Source organism: Pseudopipra pipra, chromosome 5 (assembly GCF_036250125.1).
Source record: "Pseudopipra pipra isolate bDixPip1 chromosome 5, bDixPip1.hap1, whole genome shotgun sequence".
NCBI classification, from domain to species: Eukaryota; Metazoa; Chordata; class Aves; order Passeriformes; family Pipridae; genus Pseudopipra; species Pseudopipra pipra.
In genome coordinates this window covers 19,315,470-19,338,051 of record NC_087553.1, presented here as the reverse complement: position 1 = coordinate 19,338,051, position 22,582 = coordinate 19,315,470, and the positions used below count along the sequence as shown (strand labels likewise).

At 38.3% G+C, this 22,582-nt stretch overlaps 1 protein-coding gene across 5 annotated transcripts in view; it reads right to left on the bottom strand.

The window, feature by feature from the left end:
• MYBPC1 (myosin binding protein C1) overlaps nt 1-20,557 on the bottom strand; it is a 74,984-nt gene extending 54,427 nt beyond the window's left edge. For 3 of the 5 annotated variants that reach the window (XM_064654800.1, XM_064654801.1, XM_064654799.1), the window contains exon 1: nt 20,291-20,557. In XM_064654800.1, coding sequence (XP_064510870.1) covers nt 20,291-20,315 — 25 coding nt within the window. In that variant the 5' untranslated portion in view covers nt 20,316-20,557. The remainder of the gene's footprint in view (nt 1-20,290) is intronic. The other 2 variants (XR_010430644.1, XM_064654802.1) reach the window with 1 other exon arrangement.
• Between the last annotated feature and the right edge of the window lie 2,025 nt (nt 20,558-22,582).

The following is a 22,582-nucleotide window of genomic DNA, read 5'->3' as shown; positions in this document are numbered from 1 at the left end:
TCAAGTTCAACCATTAACCCAGCACTGACTAGTCACCACTAAACCATGACCCCAAGCACCACATCTACACATCTTTTAAATACCTCCAGGGATGCTGACTCCACTTCCAGTGCTTGACAACCCTTTCAGTGAAGATATTTTTCCTAATATTCAATCTCAGCCTCCCCTGATGCAATTTGAGGCCATTTCCTCTTGTGCTACCACTTGTTACTTGGGAGAAAGAGGCCAACCCCTACCTGTCTACAACTTCCTTTCAGGTACAGCTTTCATGTAGTTGTAGAGAGTGATAAGGTCTCTCCTTGATTGCAGGTCAGCTACCTGCATGTATTTATATTAATTGGGACCCAGTACATTTCAGGACCTTTTGGCAATTATAATTTAGGACAGTTCTGGAATATCATGGAATCCAAATTGAATTTCAAGTTTGGGTTTGATTTATTTAAGTCAATTGGGCTTGAACCTATGCTTAAAGGTATAGCTTACCACATCAATATGCTTCTGTCAGATAATACCTTATGTTTAAGGGAAATTTCCACTGATATAATATCTGATATGACTTTAATAGTGAAGTGTAATTGATCCATTAACTTAGGAGGATCATGCAGAGTGAATCCAGAGACCTTTATCTCATTTTCACCACACCATCAGATCTAGAGATCAATGTTCACTGCAAAAGAAATCAGTTTATCTTCTCTGAGTAGGACCTACAGTATGTTTGGGTATTCTTTCTTTCAGTTATGGTTTTTAATATAGATCACTTCTCAATCAGATGTGTGATAAAGAAACCAGACTTTTTATCCTATTTAAATGTTATCCTTTTGGGATGACATATTCTCCCATCTAAAATATAAGAACCACTTGACTAGCTAAAACTTATTTTTAAAACATTAGAAGAAGCTTATTTCCAGCATTTAAAAGCTTTGGGACTTTAAACTAGTTGAAACCAGCAATATTTATTGGAACTAGTTCATAGACTTACTGTTTAACTACTTAGAACAAAGCAAAGATTTAAAAGGTTGAAGTCTTTAACTGTAACAGTAGATAGCTGTTACTAACCTTTATCATATTATGGGTATTAACCTTTGGGGCCCCACCTCAAGTCATATTCAGGAAATAAAGTTTCAATCTCTTTCACACAGAAATAGGGGTAAGGCTATTCCTCTGCACTCAGGTCTAAATATAACTAAAACATACTTCTCATTCTTAATAAATCCATTAAAGTTTCAAAGGGAAGAATATTTTTAGTGCAAATATAATTTTAAGCTGATTGTGTGCATTTGATGTGGTTTAGAAACTTTCAGTCACATACACAGATACAATAGCAAATCCTTGTAGAGATTCCAAAGAGAAACCCTCGCTATGGGGAAAGAGCTAGTGTTGTACATTCTGGTCACAGCACCCATCACACAGAATGAAAGGCAGAAGTATATTAAAGACCAACACACAGAGTCTGCTAACAGTAAAATACTTAGGTTCATAGCAATTTATTTTTTCTGGTCTAATTACTAAGTGTTGTTTTGTGGCCTAGAAAAATACGAAAAATTTTCATATGAAAATATGAAAATTACAACACAAAAAGTATGCCTCGGAATATATTCACTTCGCTGCCGTGACATTTCTCACTACTTCCACTGAGAATAAAATAACATCTCTGTGGCGTGGAAATATATTTCTTGCATGAAAAAGTCATAGCAGAAAATTATTGACTGCATAATTTTCCTTGTGAAATTTAATAGCTAGAAACAGGGAGTATTCTTATGAACACTGAATTAGAAAATGCTCCATGGCTCACCAGTATAAACAAAAGCTTAACAAATAAAGCACTTTCCAGACTCAGATGAAAAACTTATGAGATTTCTGAGGGACTTGCCTAGAATTTTTCTTTCCTTTCGAGAGGTGTTTCATGGTTACATCAACGCAGCAACATTTCTCAGAAACAACATATCTTTCAAGTCCTGCCTTACCCAGCAGTAGGCACAGATATGAGTCAAAATCTACAGCATAAACTGACCTGAAACACTATTATTATAGTCTAAACTTCATAGTCTAAACTGCAGACACAAAAGGAGATATTCAAAACCTGAGTACTCTCAAGGGCAACTGCCTCGAGTTGACCCTGTTGCTAGAAGGGAGGTTGGACTAGATAATCTCCAAAGGTCCTTTCCAACCTCAGCTACTCTGCAATTCTGTGACGGGATGATGGCTGAAGCCAAACCAAGAAGTCAGTGGTTTCTTTCCTAAACCATAATTCTAGACTGTTTGGGCTATTGCTAAGAAAACTGAGGCAAAAACTGAGCTCAAGGGAGAGACCTGACGTATAGTGTGGGAAGAAAAAGGGGAGAGTTCCAGGCACTGGGTGTGACAGAGACATGGGAGATACTTCAACATAATCTTTTGGCCATGTGCAACCCCTTTCATGGTCATGCTTGGCTTACAGCTCCATTCCTGAGGACAGCCAGGAAAAAACCCATTAATAGCACAGAGTGGTTTCCACTTCCCCAAAGAATGATAGCCCTCTCTGGCTGACCTCTGCAACAAGCTTGTCAGCCAGGAAAGGGCTCTGTACACTCAACCAGCAGCTTATGGTTGTGCTCCTTCCCTAGGAGGCATGATCACTGGAGTCCCCAGATGCCATTCCTGACAGCCCGTTGCCTAATATGGTGCTCTGTTGAGGCATTGTCAGGGGGGCTGGTGGTGGAGAAAGTGTTGCCTCCAGCACACAGTCCTCAACCCCTTTGGAGAAGAAGTGCTGTTCACTGGGTTGCAGTGATGCCTCTTGAGCTACAGGGAAAAGAGGTTATTGGAGGTCCAGTTGCCACTGAACTGATACCACCATGTCCACTGGACCTTCTATTGAGCAACTAAAGTTAACTTCTGCCTCGCAGCTTCTAAGACATGAGGTCTCTTCTTTACAGTTTTTTGTTTGAGAAGCCAAGAATGTTGCGTGTCAGTGGGTTGTGTCATGCTAAACACCAACTTCGAGTTAGTCATTGGTTGTGAAACTTGTAATGTATCTGGCTCTATGTAATTCTTCAGAAAGAACAGGAATTAATGTAACAGTCCTCTCTACATGGCTACTCGAAAAGGAGGGTATATTAAGAAGTGTAGTTAGCAAATAAAGGGAAAACACAACTGCCACTTAGATAACATCTCCATAAATGCTTTCATGCCTCATCCATGTCATGAGATGCATTCAGGATCCAGTTTGACATAGGATATGAGCACTAAGAGCCACGACATTTTTATTTGTGATTTATAATTATACATGTGCACATACACTCTTGAAAATCAGCAGGAGATGCAATTTGACCCATTACCAACAATTTTCTATCACTGTTTCACATTTACTATGCTCAATTTTTCAGATAAAATAAGACTTAAAATATCTCGCTATGTATATAGATAACTAAGCTTAAAATTTCCATGAGATTACCAATGTGTTTAAGTTATGGAAATGCTTAAGAGCCATGTTAAAGTGGGACCATCATTATTTAAAATTTCAGTTCCATTTTAGGTCTGGTTGCACTGACATCTGACCTGCAGCAGCCACAAGACAGTTTGGCAGGGAACTGACATACAGATGTCAGTTTGTGTGTGGTGGCCAGTTTTCAAGGTCTCTGAATTCCCACTTCCACTGGCTTCTCTGACAGCACCAAGCATGGAAACTCCCTGACATCATATATATTAATTTTCACACTGAAGTGTAATCATAATGAGGCATGTTGACAGTTCTAAAACAGTCTCCAGGTCCTACCCTGCTACTGTGCTGGATGCAAAGCACCTTGGAGACTTGAAGTTCAGACCATTCAAGAACTACAGCTTATCAACAAGCATACTGGGAATGAGGTCTGCCTGGATAACCCTTCTCATCTTACAACTCTGCTCATGACCAGGTTTGTTTTGGGTAGGTTTAGGAACTTTCAATGATTTTGGAAAATGAGTAGTGGGTTGGGTTTTGGGTTTTTTTTCTTCAGGTAAAGAAAATGACCTTGAGCATGAAGTCAGGGCTTGCAGAAAGCCCAAAGATATCATTTCACCATCACTGGCCTGGGGCATTCACAGGAAGGAGGAGGAAAGTCTCCTCTACTAATTTCTACCTTCAGTTATATACAGATCACTTACAACCCAGTGAAGAATAGCCAAGGGATTCAGAATCTCACCCAGTCTGATCAAAGGACTTATCCCCCATTTACCTGAAAAGGAAATCAGGACTATGGCTGCACCATCATGGATACAGGTATGATATCTGTTTGTGTAACAGCAGCATATTAAAGATACTTTCATATGTCAAAGAGCATGAGGATAGTCACTTAGTGCTTTTTGTCACAAAGACCTGTCAACGTCAACTTGTGTCAAATTTAAGTAGGTGGATTAAGCTTGTGGACATAGCCTCGAGGGATCAGACAAATATAACTATTACGTAGGCATTCCCAAAGTGCTGACTCTGCTAGTAAGACAAAAATAGACAAAATGCTAGTTTGGGGAGAGAGCATGGCTCACCCCAGCCCTTGTGCTGTTGTTGTGTGTGAGGATTGTCTCCTGTGTCTGACCACTGTAAGACACAAGAACTGTTGTTGTGGCACAAGGCTCTCAGGGGTAGATACTCCACTGAAATCGGTGGGCAGGAAAGGACCAAGGATGTGGAAGAGTTACTTGACAAATCTCATGTCCAGATCATCAGTATGCAAAAGCAGTGAGGCTTTTTCCTTTCATTCCTTATATTCCCTGAAAAAAAAAGTGCTTTGAAGAAGAGAAATGGCTCAAAATGGTTTGACTATTTTTTGTGGGTCACTTCACCCAGATCGATATGGAGTCACAGTGGCTTCAGTGATGTGATTAAAAGCCAGAGCCACATCTTTTAGAAGACAGGAACTTGCTCAACAAACTATTGAGATTACCACAGCATGATGAGTATTTCATTTGGAAGAAATACTGTTAGCTGACTTCAGATTAAATGAGCTGGAAAACACAGTTCTTGGTTCAAAGTAATTTGTAGTCATCATTCTGCAAAACCTAAGCACAGTCATGAAGGCAGGGTCTGCCCAGTGCCTCATGAGCCTCTATTGCTCACTGAGAAATAATCTGAATCTGAAATAATCTGAAGTTGTGAGCAACTTCTGCAGACAGCTCCCAGTCGGAGTGGAAGTGAGAAACTACAATACCAGCTGAAATCATTACCTGTTTTTATGAATGTCCATGGACATTTTACATGTTACATTTAAAAGATGTACAGCTACAGAAACTGTTCTAAACAGATTTCATTCCTAAATCCTGAGAACAGAAGTCATTCTAAAGGACTGAAGTAAATAAGTGCTGGTGCTTTGGTGGCTAGCCAAATGACTATTACTGTTGTCAACAGTGTGATAGAGACAGACTGATAAATTTATTAATGTATTTCTAGTTTCTGTTTCCACTTGTACTGATGGAGTAGACAGATAAGACTGCCTCTTTTGACTCATGACTCTTTATGGTTAAAGATTAAAACAGCAACCTTAGGTTAAATACTGTCTTTTATTATGACAAAGTGAACACAGCAGCATGTTCACTGAAGCTGAAATTATTTTATATTCCAACAACTAAAAGTGTCACAGTCTGGTGATGCACCTCTAGGTAGGGACTGGAGAAGAAATAAAATTATCAAAGAGTTTGGTTAAAAAATTAATTTTCCATCTGATTAAAATTCAAACCCATCCCTAGTGAATTTCAGTTTGTAGAAAAAAACCCCAAGAACACACAAACAAATCTGAGGATAATAATTAGTCCTAATTAGGATAATAATATAATTTCACCGAGAGTATAATTTAACCAAGAGTATTTAGGAATAACCTAAATACTTTAAATTATATATGATTCTATGGGCCACAGCAGCCAATCAAACCATCATATGCTGAAATGTTCCCTGACTTAAGGACTGAAAAACTGAATGAACAATTGGAACAAAACTCTAGTAATAGTGAATTCTGCAGGATGGACTATACACCAAAGAAATAGTTTACAAATCCACTCAAGTGCAATTGGTGACTCCAGATTTTGTCGTCATTGTCATCCATAATTACAGAAGTGCAAAAAGCAACCATTGCTTGTTTAGTGTGTTTTCCTCACTGTTCCCATTTTTCTAAAGTGATGCTATTAAATCAAATCTGACCATATGTGAGGTTCCACATCTTTTCATTTCTTATGAGAACTTTGCTTTCATGTAGGAATTAATCTCTAAAGAACACTGTAACCATGACCTTGAACAAAAGTAATTTAATAAAATGTATGTTTATATGTCTATATTCTTCTGCATTTCTTCCTTTGCAGACTTGAAGTTTCATGTATACTGTAACTAGGATCTAGAAGACTGCCAAGCATTGTCAGTATTTAAAATAGATAGAGAAAGCTAAAGTTGGTGGCTTCACTCTGGTTATCAAGTTCCCATGCATTCTTAAACTCATTTTTAACCTGCTCAGCCCACAAGGCACCAGCATGGAGTAATTGAATTCCATTTCTATTTCCATGGTATCTTTCTTGTCTTACTTTATACCACAGAAAATAATATATAAAAGTTATTTCCTGAGTATTTAAGTGTCTAAGAGTATCTTACTGGTATCTCGTATTTCACAGACCTAGCAGTAGACTACAGTTTGAGTGCCAAACTTCATCAAAATTTTTTCATTAAATCTTTTTCTATTGATCTTTTCACAATTGCAGTTTTCTAGTTCATTCCAACGTTAAACACAAACAAACAACAAACACTTGTGGGGGTTTTTTAACTTCTGAAACTGAAATTTTGTGACGTTATCAATCCTGCAAATTCTTGTACTTAAAGTTTTGCTGGTTAACCATCTGTATGACAGAAGAATTTTGCTGAAATGTGTTATAGTGTTTACCAATGTGACTTGTATTCATAAGGTAATTCAGTTTGCTGTCATTACTGCACCTTTATGAGAAGGCTTTTGTCAGCACAGCTGCACTTGCAGAGCCTGAGTCTATTTATGCCGATATTGATTTATATTTTATTCCACATCTTGAAGTGTTAACCTTTATTTCCATGTGTGGAAATAAAGGCATTTTATTTTGAAATATCACTGCAAAACTTGTTATAAAATGTTGCTGAAAAAATTCTTAGTAGGCATTTTCCTCATAAAATTTACATAGTGAAAACTGCGGAAATTCCATCCAGAGTCAGCTTCTTACTACAGATGATAGAAAGTCTGAAATTGTCCTGTATTATTGCACCATCTCAGTTTATATGCCACCAATTTAGAGTAAGTATGAAATGATCAATGACTCCTGCCATTCTGTGTCCTTCACCTAGCTGTTCACAGTCATCTGAGCCAAAGTCATGTTATGCTCTACATGGTTCTGGCTCCAGTTAAAGAGGGGAAGGAGAAAACTGGCTGTTTATATATTGCCAATGAGATGGGTGCTTATGTCTAAAGGACAGAAAGAGTGCTACTATTTAAAACCAACAATAAAACAGTTCTGAAATACCTGATCTGAACCTCATAGATTCACCAATACAGTGTAATACTTGAAAGCCCCTGCTCTTAGCCTGAGCACTCGTCACAGGTTCCTGTCTTCAGTGGGGGCTGTAGGTGTGGTAGAAGCTCTGCAGAATCACTCCCACTGTGCTGTAGCTCAGCTGTGATCATTCATTCCGCCTTTTTTATACATAAGAAGGTCCCAGTGAGGTCAGGGCAGAGGATCTCACTGTGCACCCGTGGCCGATGCTCTGTGGTGTTGTCGCTCCTGCCCCATGGGGCCGCTGCTGGGCAGCAGTGACACTACCTGTGCTGCGGGTGCCTCGTGTGATGTCCAGAGGCCAAGGAGGACTCAGACTCCTGCCTTCAGGGAAAAAATGAATGGTCTGGCTCATAGGTGGAAAATCAGCGTGTTAGTATTTGCAGGGACAAGAGGCAGCCGGGCACAGAGAGCAGAGCATTGTTAGTTCTGACACTCCGGAACTGAACTGCGTGAACACAAGAGGCAGGAGCTCGGCATACTTCAGATTTCTTTAGTTTTTAATGTGTTAAATTGCCCTTAGAATAACATGGTTTGTTTTTGGCAGTAGGTGCTAATGAGAAATCAAATTTTCAAAATTACTACTAGCACAGCCAAGTGCAATCCTTCTTTAAAATGACCCAACTCTAATGAATCTTTGTTATGTATTTACTAAAATCACTTAATCCACTCATCAGAATAGTTTAATCCCACATTAAAAAGTATGGCAAAACATAGACTTTATTCTCAGTTTCCTATCTTGCTTGCAACAGTTTGTTAATAATTTTTCTCTGGAAGTAAATATTTTCTTTGAGCTCAAGAGATTCCCTAGAGAAAACTGAAAGCAGAAGACACCACAATGTGATATCAGAGATAGCAGTACACTGACTAATGGTAACTCCCTTTCTGAAAGCTGCAAAATATAATAAAGTGGACCACATTATTGGATAAAACACTTCATAAAACACGGAACTGCTACTCAGGAATGGTAGTAATTTATTCCTCAAATTTAAGAATGTGTTTTCAATGACAGTTGCACTTCTAATTATAGAATAAAAGTCAGCAATAAAATTGAAAGGTCGTTTATTTCCAGAGATGAATATTTAACCAGTAACGAACTTCCTTTCACATTGTCCAGATAATTTCCAAACCAGCTCAGGAAAGCAATTTTACCAGTCAGAAAAATATCTTCACTCTTGCTCAATCCAAATTGTGACAGAGTTGTTTTGCTGAGCATTTCTGAAATATTTCACTCTGAGTCAAGGAAATTGTATTATTTTATGAAAATAACATTATGGACTGGATGCTCTGCATAACTGGAGTCAGTTCCACAAAGGATTAAATCTCCTGTCATTCAGTGCATTCAGGTTAGCCCTGAGAGCCATGTGATTATGTGAAGATAGTGGGAAATAATTCCACTTAGAGAGATTGACTCTTAGGGAAAATGATGCATAAGGCCATGGTGGCATGCATTCATGAAATCTAACTTATTTCAGCCAGTTATAAGGAAACATTTGAGACATGCTGATAGGCTTCATTTTAACCAAATTTCAGAATAAAACATTTCAGCAATTTAAAATGAAATCCTGCCGGTATTCCCATTCCATGGTTTTTGAAATATCAACTTCTCTTTGAGGATCAGGGCAAAACTAAACGTGCACATGTTGGGATTTCCCAAGGATTGAATTTATCAGCTTGTTATCAACTCTTTGTCAGAGTAATATATGCTACAACTAGGCATAAACATTATCATGACCGTATCCAAATACCAAATAAGAAAAACATTTGCTTCAAGTCTATTTGACAGTGGGTGACAGATAATTTGATACTCTGTGATCTTTTCAAGAAGGAAGGGCCTTCTCAGACTTCCTTCAGATAAGAGCACTCTTCTGTCATCTGCACTTCAGTCCTCAGCCTCCTCTTCTGTCTTACAGAATGGATTGTAACAGGAGTCCAGACTCAGGGCTGTCAGATGTCCAGGTGGTTAGGGATTCTTTCGAGTAGTTAACCACTAATAATCCATTACTTATGTCATCCTGAATTTTTTTACCCATCACATTCATGGAAAACAATTCACTCAAGATGAAAAACAGGGCAGTAGCATCCACTTTTTAGTTTACCAAGAGTAAACTCAAATTTATGGACGGCGAAATTCAGTGGCTGCTACTTTTTGTGGGTGCTGATGTCCAAGTACATGCTAAGCAAAATGGATTTGTAATTAATTTGGAGAAAATTAAAAAACTCCAAACATAACTTGCAATATAGGAAAGCATTGTATCAGAGTTGCAATGTTGCTGATAGTAAACACTAACAATCAGCAATTACCCTAAAACTCAGAAACTTACTTCTTTATTAGGATTTCTATGTACTGACTTATAGAGTTCTCTCTTTTTGTGAGCTTGTTTGCATATAAATATTTATTGTAGCTCAGATTCCTGCAATTCAGCACTGTATTGAAAAACCTTTAGGACTATTTTGCACAAGTGGAAAGAAAGGGCCCTTTCTGTAGGTGAAAATTTAGGAGATCTAACATGCCAGAGACCTACAGTACTAGGCAAACCTCTGGGGGGTTCTGCAGCAATAGTTATGTACAGGAAAGTCATGTATGTCCCTTTGTGGGTGTTCAGCATAAAAAATTGCATACATCCCTCTGTGTTAATACCATTAACATTTTCTACCTCTTTATCTCATTCTGCATCAATGAAGATAACTGTGAGAATTATAAGGCTTCATTTAAAAAAAAAAAAAAAATCACTTAGCTTTGCCTTTAGGGAGTGTTTGCACACAGCAGGGTATTTGCAGACAGACTGTGGGGGTTTGCATCAGTAAGTCAGTAAGTGATATGTATAAAAGAAAGCTCTTATAAAGCATGACAGCAAAATGCATTTAAGATGCTATTGTGAATTACAATCACAGCTCATGGCATATGGTTTCTCTCCGGCTAAAAAAGCTCTTGGGTAAGAGAGAAAACTTTATTGCAAAACATGGAAATACAAAACAAGGGCAAAGAAAAAAGGGGCACAGGACAGAGGTCAGATTTCCCCTTTAAAAATAGGGCTAAGGAAAGCGTAGATGAAAGATTAGTAAGGCTGGAGGGAATGCCATGGAAAAAATGTCATCAGACATCTGACCCTCTGTGCCTTCACTAAAGTCTGCATCTGTGGAGGAGTGGCAACCACAGTCTCCACTGGAATTAGGCTCTTCTTTTGGGTCTAAAATAAGGTTTTTGGCCTAGATACTACGTTCTTATAAAGATACAAGATACCAAATGTGCTACAGGGTGTGCATGTGTATCTCTATCTACGTGAGTATCACAGGATGAGACACAGAAGCTATTAGTCCATGAATTACTCCATCGGCATGGCATTTCTCATGTGGTTGTTCCTAGATATCTCAAGCCACAGATATTCTCCGCATTACCAAGGATAAGTGGTTTGTGTAACTTTTGTTAGGAATAATGCTTTAGTGGTACTGCAAATGAATAAAGCTGTTGAAAAAGGATAGAAATGCAACATTGTGTACATCAAGGTGTGCAAATGGTTTGAAATATTTCATTTCAGTTCAGAAAACCGTGAAAGGCCCCACCACACATGCACAATCAGCTCAGACTAATAAGAGAAAGTTTTTCTTCTTTCTAGAACTGTTGGAACTGGTGCTAGGTGCCATAATTTGTGCATTCTTTTCCCCACAGAAAAGATCTTGTGGCAGAAAGCTATGAAAATAAACCCAAAAATATCCAAAGGTTGGAGTTCAACAACTGTTCAACAACTATGTCTTATTGCTCTTTCTAGTCCACCAGCATACTAGATTAGGTGACTACCAAGGATTAAGTTCTGTCTCATCAACTGAGCCAATAAACTTTTCCTTTGGAGTCTCCTTCAGTTTTAGCTGCACTTGTATTCAGTTTAATTTCATCACAAAGTCAGGCCTTTGAGAGAAGAGAAAATCTGGAATAGTCTTTTGGACTGGATTTGCAGGCTGACTGAGCAAAGCATGACTCCCCTTTGAGAAAAAGTACTTGTTTGTGCTGTTTTGTGAGTTGCTTTTGCTCAACCACTGCCCATTTTGTTGCGTCCAGTTGGTTCAATATGGGGAGCAAATGTCTCAAATTAATGTCTATGCACAGAGCTAAGATTTATAAACAGGAATCTGTAGGAAAAGGGAATTTTCATCTATGTTTGTGGTTGACTTCAAACTGCTCTTGGCATGTATGACCAAAATTAGGAAGTTATTCTGAGCCTGCAAAGACACGATGAGTGTATTTTAATACAGATCCATCTCAGAAAGCATAATGCTACTATTGAACAATTCTTTCAGACGCTCACTGAAACCAGCATTTGATCCTACAGAGAATTAAATTAGAATAGAACTTTTTGTAATAATCATCTGATCAAAATAACTTGCTGGAGCCATCACATATAAGGACAATCACCCTAAGAAGTAGATCACATGCTATTTTCAGTTAGTAATAGGGCCAGGGAGAGAAAATTATGTAAGAACTATTTCCTAATCTCCAGGGAAGGGAAAGCAATGACTGTCTCGAACACATTCCATTGCTTCAAGATACAGCACGACTCCCTTCTTGATGCAGTGTCTGCATACTTCTGGGAACATGGAGATGGTACATAGGGCAGAGGCAGCAGCTCTAAATCATGGAATGAGTCACCCAACCATGCTCCCAGGTCCTGGCACTGCACAACCTTGCACTGCATAGAAAACACATGCAATGACCAACCTGCAAGTTATCTTATTTGTGAGGGCCTTTGCTGAAAAAAATGACTTTATTGCAAGGCAGACCACGAAGCAATTTTTAAGATGGTGGATTTATTTTTTTAATTTTTGAAGTTTTCTGAGACTGCACTCTATTTGACTTTCTGTTCAGCAACCCTTCAACATTATTCCAGGAGGTCAAATATCCTAAATTAACCTCCATCTATCGCTGAGAGAAGAGAGCAGGGTGTGCTATATCCCAGTATTATGACATGTAACACCACCATGACTAATTGCAGCAGAGGCCACATATTATTTTGTCATTTTGAACTGAAAATACTTGGTTAACCAGTAGAGGGGAAGTGGGTGTTATTGGTCTTCAGAAGAGGCTGTTCTAAGGCATGTGGATGTAAGGCATCCTTCATCACTTAGCCTAGGTCCCACTGACTCCTCTGTGGAGACGCTGTTAGCAACACAGGCACAGGTAATGGGTGAGGGAATCAGAGAGAAACCACTTTGTTTTGCGTATGCTGCATTTTTTAGGGTCTGAGAGTTGTCTGAGTAGAAATCTATCTTCATACTTGAACCCAGAGGAACTTTCTGTCTGCATATCAGAAAGCAGTAAAAATTGACTGAAACTTTTCCCAAAACATGTTTGCTAGAATGGCTTCCTAGGACATAAAATCTTGTTGAACACAGAACTGTCTTCTGTGACATGCTTCATCTTGGCTGAACATCTGCTAGTTCAGTGAGCTCTAGGAGCTCAAGCCATATCTAGCAAATTAGAGAGAGTAAATTCCAGAAATGGGAATTCATGGAGATTCCTAATTCTACATGGTTTTTGTTGAACATTTCATAGAGTATTCAGAAACACTGTATTATTTAACATAAAAAGGGCTTACTGCTCATAGGTACAAAGATCACTGATGTAACCAGTCATTCATCTAACAGCATAAAGCTGTTGGAGGAAGTGAGAATAAGCTTGAATAGAAAGGAAGTAGATAAATTAGTATTAATTTGAATAGGAATTCATCTTTCTGTTTTCTCTCATTGATGTAAAGTAGAAATTTAATTTTTCATTGATTTAAATGCTCAGCCATGAAATAAAATATATTGACTTAAAAATAATTGACTTATAAAAATAAAACAAGTAAAAGCATCAGATCCTCCCAAATAACAAAAAAATGGCAGTGGAATCTTTTTATCATTATTATTTTATTTTATTAATGCACAAAGCAGATTGTAGATTACAGATTACGGAAGGGTGCACGATGCTCAAGAGAATCTGAGCCTAAGGTACTTCTTTATTTATTGAGAAAGAGCATCTGAATATGCAAATAATGATGGAATGTAACTCTCTTCTTGTCTTCTTGTAAAACTACCCATTGCAGAAAATCCTTGAACAGCAACTGAACAAATTGTAGAGGATAGCTCTGCAGCACTATCCTTACGGTACTCAGAAAAAGGGAGGCATATACATGTGTTTATAGCGTGAACTAGGAGTCCAAGCTGCCATTATAACCAATGGAATTAGATTTTTTTTTTTCACCTTAAAATAGCTGCTTATGGCTTAATTAATTTTCTTCATCATAGCTGATCAATGACATTCAGATCCTGGAGCATAGTCTTTTTTTTTCTAGCTGCTACTTCATGGTGTTGCAGACCTCCTACAGGTCCTGAGTCATATCTGCCAGCCCATGATAGGTATTCTGTGTATCCCAAGGCATCTTATTTGGCAGTAGGGCACCTATGTTTAGGCAATTGCTGGCTGGTCAGCTGAGTAGCAGCAGACCAGGAACCTCTGACTTTAATGACCTGCTGTCCCTGACTCCTCTGGGAGTGGGTACACCAAGTTCACTTGCACATACTTCCATTTGGGTATCTGGTTCCTAACCCAGAGATTTCTGTGACAGTATAAACACTATTGGTTTATTTCTAGGATTGCAAAATTACCAAAATTTTCAGTGATCTAACATGGACTTTCATGTCAGACCACTCCTCGCTTCCCTAACTCTTAAAACACCAACAACTCTTCAAAGCAAAAGAATAAAATCTCACAGTGTCATAAAGTGAATGATGATGAATTGATGGAAAAACAGCTTCAAGTACTGATTCCATTACAACAGTGAAAAAGAGAAACTGTTGCATCTATCTTGTGTTTGAAGTCTTCAGAAATAGCACTTCAGTGATTGAGAGCAGAAGGAGAGGGCTGGGTGGGAAGTGAGGGTGGGAAGAGAAGGGGGTGTTTCTCAGTCACGCAGTTCCTCAGGCTCAAGAGACAAAATGCTTGCAGTGGGTATGAGAAATCTCTAATGATGACTAAAGTTCACAGTCCTATCCATTTGCCTTGGCCTTTATTTTACAGACTTTTACATTCAGTGCAAAGTCACATTAGTGTCTAGATGAGAACTTTTTTTTCTGTTTCACTCTAGAGCAATTATTAAATTAGGACTTCCAACTTAGATGAATCTCTACATTTCCACGAGTGATGAGTCTAGTATTTGTTCCTATCCCAAGGGAAATTTCCGCAGGCAGTTTATTTCCAAACTTGATTTGCTCTTCCCTTTCAAGGAACACTCTGGACATCTGCTGATGAAACCTGAAGTATGTTCTACAACTTATTTCCAAGGACCATTGATGTGTGGGGCAGTTACTAATGTCTTGACAACTGAAGTCTCACCAGATCTCTCTGCTGTTGTTTTGTTATGCAACCATCTTGTTTGGCAGATCTCTGAAACTAATATGAAAAAACTCATCCAGTTTTTCATGGAACAGAAGAGAACTGTAGCATGGTTGGTTTTTTTAGAGCTCTCTCAAAGTGATATATTTAGGAGGTATGAGGGGAAAGAACTGGGCAGGCCTTTATTTATCTTCCCAACAGGTGCAGTATAGAGAGGCACAAAGGCAGCATTTGCTAATTTCAGTTTTGCGAAGTACAAAGCACCCTCTGATCTGCTAAAAGACCATTCCTTTCTTTCCTCCTAAAATCAAAGATCTTTTTATTTTAGAGTGATAATATTAAATATTTTTCCCTGTACATAGATGGACTGTTTTTTACACAGTGTGGACAAGCTTTTCAAGGAAGAACAACCTTAAGTAAGACAGGTCAATCTTGCATTATCCTCCTACACGAGTATTAAAATAAAGTCAATGCATTGAATAAGAAAAAAAATCAATGTAGTGCCTTCAATTTACACCACAATGAAACAAACAAAACATAAAAGCTCAAAAATTGATCAAGGGGATTTTTCTTGGCCAGTGTAGGGGGGTTTTAATCAAATTAATTGGATTGAAAAAGTAGTCTGAAACTTAGCAACGATGGGGGCGGAAGGTCAAAGAATAAATCTGAGATGCTCTGGTATCTTAGAAGGAAGTGTGGGAGCAACACTTAGAAGTTAGCAATGGGAGGGCAAAGGCAGTCTAAGAACAACTCAGTTCCCAGCGTGCAACACGATCTGTGCAGGAGGACACTGCTCCGTGGGGCTCAGGACGGGAGCACAGCCCACCCTCATAGATCTAATTACAACAGTTAGGCGTAAGTTTGCTTTCCGTTTGTGGAGGGATTTTAATTTATTAGCTAGAGGTGATGAACAGAAAGTTTCTAAAGAATTGAGAGGGAAAATAATTTAAGGGGTTAGGGTTTCATCCTTCCCTCATCCACCAAAACTCATTTACCTGTGACTTGAATACGGTGCTTGGAAATTATATATATGAGCCTGACTTGGAGTGTGATTTGGCTCTGAGACTGAAGGAAGTTAGAAATGATGGGAATGCATTTTACAGTCAGTGCTGCAGATGATGATGGCAGAAGGTGGATGTCTGTATGCTTTTCTTTTCCCTCACTATGCAACAAGGAGAGCAGCAGCTGCACTATCCAGTGTGGTGCCATATGAAATTATTATACAGGTCCAGTCTCCTGCATGGAAAGCACTAAACAATGTTATAAAGTGTTCACATGCTGGGTTCTTGAATTTTCAGGAAAACTTTCCATCAGCGTTGTTAATTTTGACACAAGCCAACTCTGTAGTGAAACAGGATTCCCATTCAACTTCTCTTTCACCTCTGAAAAATTGCCTAGCCCTGAAAATATAATATTAAAAGGAATCTGACTTTAATTAGCTCTCAACCAATATTTATGCTTAGATTGATTACCTACTGGAATGCTGCTTTATGCGTCTACCTGTATGATTTATATGACTAGGTGATTTGTTTGAGAGTGTCTATTATCTTGATACACCGCTGTGGTATTGCTTAAAATATTTTAAATATAATTCAAATTTGGTGATAGAAAAAAAAATCACACAATGAAAAAAATTAGTCATGTTTAAAAGCCAATAGAAATAAAGTTTGTTTCTACCAGGGCATCTACAGAGAGAACAACGTTACTATATCTCCAAAGCAGTCTCAATTGGTATGTCTGTTTACCTCCTTCCACAGATTTTTTCATGTTTTAGAGATTGTTCTTCTAACAGACAATATACGCACATAGTTTTCTTCACAACTTTTACATGTATCCTGTTTATAGATCGAATAAAGTTTTTACTCTGTCTAAAGTAGACACACTGACTTTTAATTTTGATTCCTTGCCAATATGTGGTTGCTCCAAGGCAATATTCAAGCAGACCTCGCAAACCCTTACAAAATAAAGTTGGCAGACAGTCAATAAATGCTTTGGCTCAAAATTTGGAATGGTCACTTAACTCATGGCCATGAGTTATTTCCTAGATTGGGGAGAATAAATAAGGCAAATTTACAGAGCTGCCTACTGGGGACGGACTTGCACCTGTCACTGTGGGATGATGCCCACAAATAGTTTGAAAAGGTTGCTCTTGAGAGACTTGGCACTTTTACAAAAGCATATCCAAATGCCATGGTCTGTGACAGCTTAAGAGGGCACCTAATTAATGAGCAGCTCTGATGAATATTGGTTAAAGGAAAGGGGAGAGAGGAAAGATTGACTGAGTGATTGCAATAAATTACAGGAAGTAATTATATGGGGGAGGGTTATTTTATTAGTCACCAGGAAAACTAAAGGCCGTTGAATTTAAATGCACTGGTAAAGGTTTTTGGCATCACAGTCGTATCCTAGTCATCCACTGGGATCAGTTAACCCATTGATGTAAACTTCACCTTGCAAATAGGATATTTTAAACCAGCTAAGACAAAACTGTCTTACAACGACATGACCATCTACTGCAGAGAAGCCATAGCTGATATTATATACAGGACTCAACGTTTTAGGAGTATCATAAAGGCCTTAAATCATTAGTCATGGAAGCCTGTTTCTACAGTGACAAATTCCACCAGGCTGAAGCTCTCCAGCAACCTTCTCTAAGCTGAGTGGTGTGTTTAATTTGGTGATCCTATTTGTTAAGAGCACTTTGTGAGGCTACACTCTCACCAAGTCAGGAAATTTCTCACTTTGTTATTTTAATAATCTTAAAATAGCTAAAAAGATCATTTGGCCTGAAAAAAAGCCTATAAACTTGCTATAGCACCGCCTCTGAAAAATTTAGTTATGCACTCCAGAGACTGCAGAGATAAAAAAAAAATGCAAAGATGAGATTTTTTTAGCATTTGAATGTTGGGTAGTTTCTGATTTCTCAGCTGCTTGCTCTTATGTATTCTGTTTTTAAGTGGCAGGACCTATGGGAATGGTATAATTCAAGTAGATTGCTTCTTTTGGAAGCAATCTGTCAGAAGAACACTGCTCAGGTGCTCATGTGATGCAGAAGTCTTAAGCCTCTTTTTTTCCCCTCTGCTTTCTATTGTAGTCTTCCAACAAGTTCATCAAAGGTTTCTCATAGAGTCCTTCCAGTGGTACTTTCCAGAATTAGTCAGTCCAAGGTTCACCTTCATTAATTAATTGCCCTCAACCCTTCACACCTTGGAAATTACCTTGAGAACAGGCATTTGATGAACATGTGAGGTTCTGAATTCTTACTGGTAGACATAGTATGAGTACACCTAATATGAGTAGTAGCAGCGGTATTGTATTATTATTGGAACCAAATCCTCCTGCGATTAATATAATAAGTACTCATACTTACTGTACAAGTACTACCACCAGTTCAGGTGAGTTCTTGATCAACAAAAAAATCTTTAGGAAGCAACTAATCTCTTAAGTACCATAATATAAACCTGTTTCTCCACTGATCTACTGGCTGCAAACAAACTGGGTGCAATGAGGAGCAACCAGTGTACAACCCGATTGTATTACTTCTCCAGAGCTCATTACTACTTGTGAATTCTAGCCCTATCAGGAGAGAATAATTCAATATTTTTAGATCCTGAATATTGACTCATCAAAAATCACATTTATTCCACTGTCAATATAATGTTGTTCAGAGTTGCTAAACTTATTTTGTAACACAAACACAGAGCTACATTGTTAATCACTGCAGTGTAAGAACATGTTTGAAACAATCTAATTTTAAACAGAACCAGAAACATGAGCCTCCAAACTAATTTTCTTCAAAGCACATATCTTTTGAAAGTGCATAAATATTTTAGTGGATTTTTTTTTTTTTGAGTTGGCAGCTACAGAATGCATTCTGATTAAAGTGTGTAATATGCAGTCAAATAACAGATCAAATAAAAAGGACACTTAATACATGTGTAAATAATTTGAATTACAAATAAGACACTCTAGAAGGGGCTTGGCTCTAGGTTTGATACAGAGGATTAGGCTCTTGTATTAATACGTGCACTTGGTGTAGCTATTTTCAGAAGGATACTTCATCTATCATTGTCCTCGAGCACTAAGGAGGGCCAGTAAGTAAAGTGATCACACTGGTCTGTCAACACTGCTTGCTTAAGACTCAGTCGTGCAAAAAGTTTAGTTTTCATATATCCCCAACCAAAGAAGGTACCAAAACTGAGTAACGTTCCTGACAGTTGCTTTGCTCTTCACAAAACCAGAAAATATTTCAAAAAGACATTTAAAATCAAGCAAATGTCATTGGTAGATCGGTGTTAAATCCAATGTACTTAAACTACAGACATGGGCCCAGCAGTTCTTTCAGAATTTATGGGAAATAAAGTTTATTTAATGAGTTCTATTCTTTCCACAAGATTACCTTAAGGATTAAATTCAGTTTTGCATTTGGGAGTGCATTAGAGAACCTAATGCACTCATTTGCCAATATCTGCAAAGCATATACAGTTTGTGCATTCACAGCTTCGCAAAAGCTATTTATGTAGTCAATGTTAGAAAATAATCATCAAAAATTCTTGCCAAAACACCTAAACTTGAAAGGAAAATACAGTAAGGGCTATAGAAGTAATGTAAATAGATGAAGCTTATTTAGTTTAAATTTTCAAAATTGTAGAAAAATAAATTCTAGCTTTCAAAAAGTTATTAATTAATAGGCTCCGACCACTTTGCCCCTTTTTGTGCAGCCTCTACTGTACGGTTCTGCAACTCACTAGCAGACTATATACTCAGTTTCTTTGCTATGAACTTAACAGCACCACAAAAGGGGCCAATATTACTGCCTTTAACTATCCTTCTGAAACATAAAAATAATAATTTCTGTAGTGTGGCAAAATGAATCATTCCAGTTCAACTTGTGCAGAGGAACTTACTACATTCTTCACTTATGCATTAGATGTATAGAATATATTTTCATCAGAACCTTACATTGTTTCATGAATACATCCTTTCCATTCAATAACTACTAGAAAGCTGTATGAAAAATATGTCAGTGTCCTGGCTTTTTAAACCACAAGAAATGTTTATTCCCTCTTTTCCAGAGTCTAGTTAGCTTAGAATAGAGAAACCACAAGTTGCACTATGGAAATCCTGCAGTCCTTAAAAAAACACAGTATTTGCCCAATGAAGTAGTTTCTCAATAACCATTCAAAGTCATTGTTTCTTGTCTAAAACAGTTTTGTGCTATATTCCTGCCTGAAAGTAATTTCTAAATCTAAAAGGATCAGTAATATCTAATGATATAAGGATGTTACCCAGCTATTGTTCTTAGATATTATTTGTGGCTGATATATGCAAGATGGACTAAAAGATGTTTTGTGCATGTGTGTCCTCATAATTCCTGTAATTAAGAAATGTTCAGGTAATGTTTGCTATGCTTACCATCTTTCTTGGTGGGTTCCGGCATTGTTACAAGAATTCTTTATTCCCAGTGAGTTTCAGCCTTTCAGATGCAGTAAGTAGTAGCCCCAAGTCCAGCTGAGAGAGTATGCAGATCAGTATGACAAGCAGAGGGTAAGAGGAATTCCTCTGCTTTATATACCGCGGCTGAAATATCAATCAAAATAGCACCTCCTCTCTTTTCAATGCAAACACTTCGAAAATTGACAGTTATGGGAAACCCTCTCACATCTGTTGTCTGCAGCCTCTGCTCCCTGGGCTTTTGGAAGGAATCTCTGGTGCATTGCATGAGGCTGATGAGAACATCTATAACTTTCTAAATTCAGCTGCAGAGCTCGCTCTCTGTGTCCTCTCTGCAACATGCAGACACGCATACACACGCAGATAGAGGCTGAAAAAGTGACTGCCATGCTATTAAAGAACCCCTCCTGCCTGCAGAACTTGTGGGAAATGCCTGTATGCATTTGTGCCTTTTTCCACAACATAAATGTGATAAGTAGTTACAGACAGTATGCCTGCAGTGAAACCTCATTTTCTTCCTTTAAGAGAAAGCTGTGTGCAAAGACAAAGTGAGAAATACTTTTCAGTACTAATGAAGAAAAAATGATTAATGAAGAAAAAACTGTTTGCAGCAGTGAAGAACCTCCATATCTCCATTCTGTTTACACTTACTACACTTTCTTGAGTCCTTTCCCTGTAGCCACCCTCATTTCAGCTTTGGTAGACACTATAATGTTCCTTTCAGCACAGCTATCTCATTAACTGGAGAGATCACTGCTGAGAGTCGAGATACTCTCTTTTCCACTCATCCAGGAGATCCAACACTGCTTGCCTTTGCCAAGCCAGGAAACCAGACAGAAGGAATGGAAATCCTATCTGTAGCACACGCACAGAGCCACTAAACTAAGCCACTGGGTTGCCCTCCTCTTAAACTCCCACTTAAACTATGAACATGCGGGCAATAGAAATGCAGGTCAAGTTAATCAGAGGGTACTGGGATTTACTTTCTTATACTCTTTTAGGATTTTGAAACAAAACTATTGTGATTGTAGCACAATAGATGAAGTGGTCCTTGAAGGTTTCATGCTATTGAAACACATGTTCACATCATTAGCACATATCAATAAGAACTAGGCTACTAGAAAGACTACTAGGTGTATGAATACAAGCAAATGTTATGGAAAATATATCTTACATCTTTGAATTGGAGTTGGAGATGTAATAGTGGTCATGTGCCTGGTTATTCTATAGCCAATATATGATACCTTCCTCTGCAATACGTTGCTTCCTATCTATTTAGCCATTTTACAGATATCTTATGAAGGACGGGCATTTCATTCCTTCTTTTTTTTAAGAGACCAGACCACCATCTGACATTTTCCTGCTCTACTCATTGTGGTGTTTATTATTTGACTGACTCGGTCAAATACAGTATTTTTTACAATGCCTGTGAAATACAGAGAAAAGGCAAGATTTCTGTCTGCATGAACTTAAACAAGGATTATTAACACTATTTTTCTCCTTTTTTTCACATCACTATCTATGTAAATCTCCCTACATCACTGTAGTAACTCCTGTCTTCAGAAACCTAAGAGTGCTTCCCTGAAAAGGTAACTGGGCATTTTGTCCCTCTGTGTGAGGTGGCAGTGGGCTGGCAGAGGGGAATCAGTGTATGAACAGACTCAATAACATTGCAGAGATCACTTTTTCTTGTTGCCCTTTCTTCTACTCGCATCCAGGCACCGAATACTGCGATGGCTTGAACCAGAGGATGAGGAAAAGCAACTGTTGATGCTCTCCAGCGTGGTGTTTCCTTAGTGGCTCTTTTGTAAGGGCTTTGCATTCCACCCATCTTGTGCCAAGAGGTGCTGAGAACTATGCTTCTGGAGATCCCTGTTAATACAAACAGGATTAAATATGGTCACACTCTAGTAGTGATGGGTTAGAGAGGACCTCCACTGCAAACTTACAGTGAGAAAGAGTTTATGGCAGGTGCTTATCCTTACAGGCTAAAGGGCTTCCTTTACAGCAAGAGGAAGAAGGATATTCAGGAAGACAGAATCTCATTCATAGTCAACCTTTATGCTACTAAATAAATCAGTACTGAGACCATTCACTGGACCAGAGGCCAAGTGAAAGTATGCAGTTCTCATCTGCACAGCAAAACTCCTTCTCCACCCTTAAACTGTGAGACTGCAGTCAAAACATATACAGGGAACGGTTGCTGGCATGTGCCTGAGTTGTGATTAGGAATAGGTGGGAGAATGCTAGTTG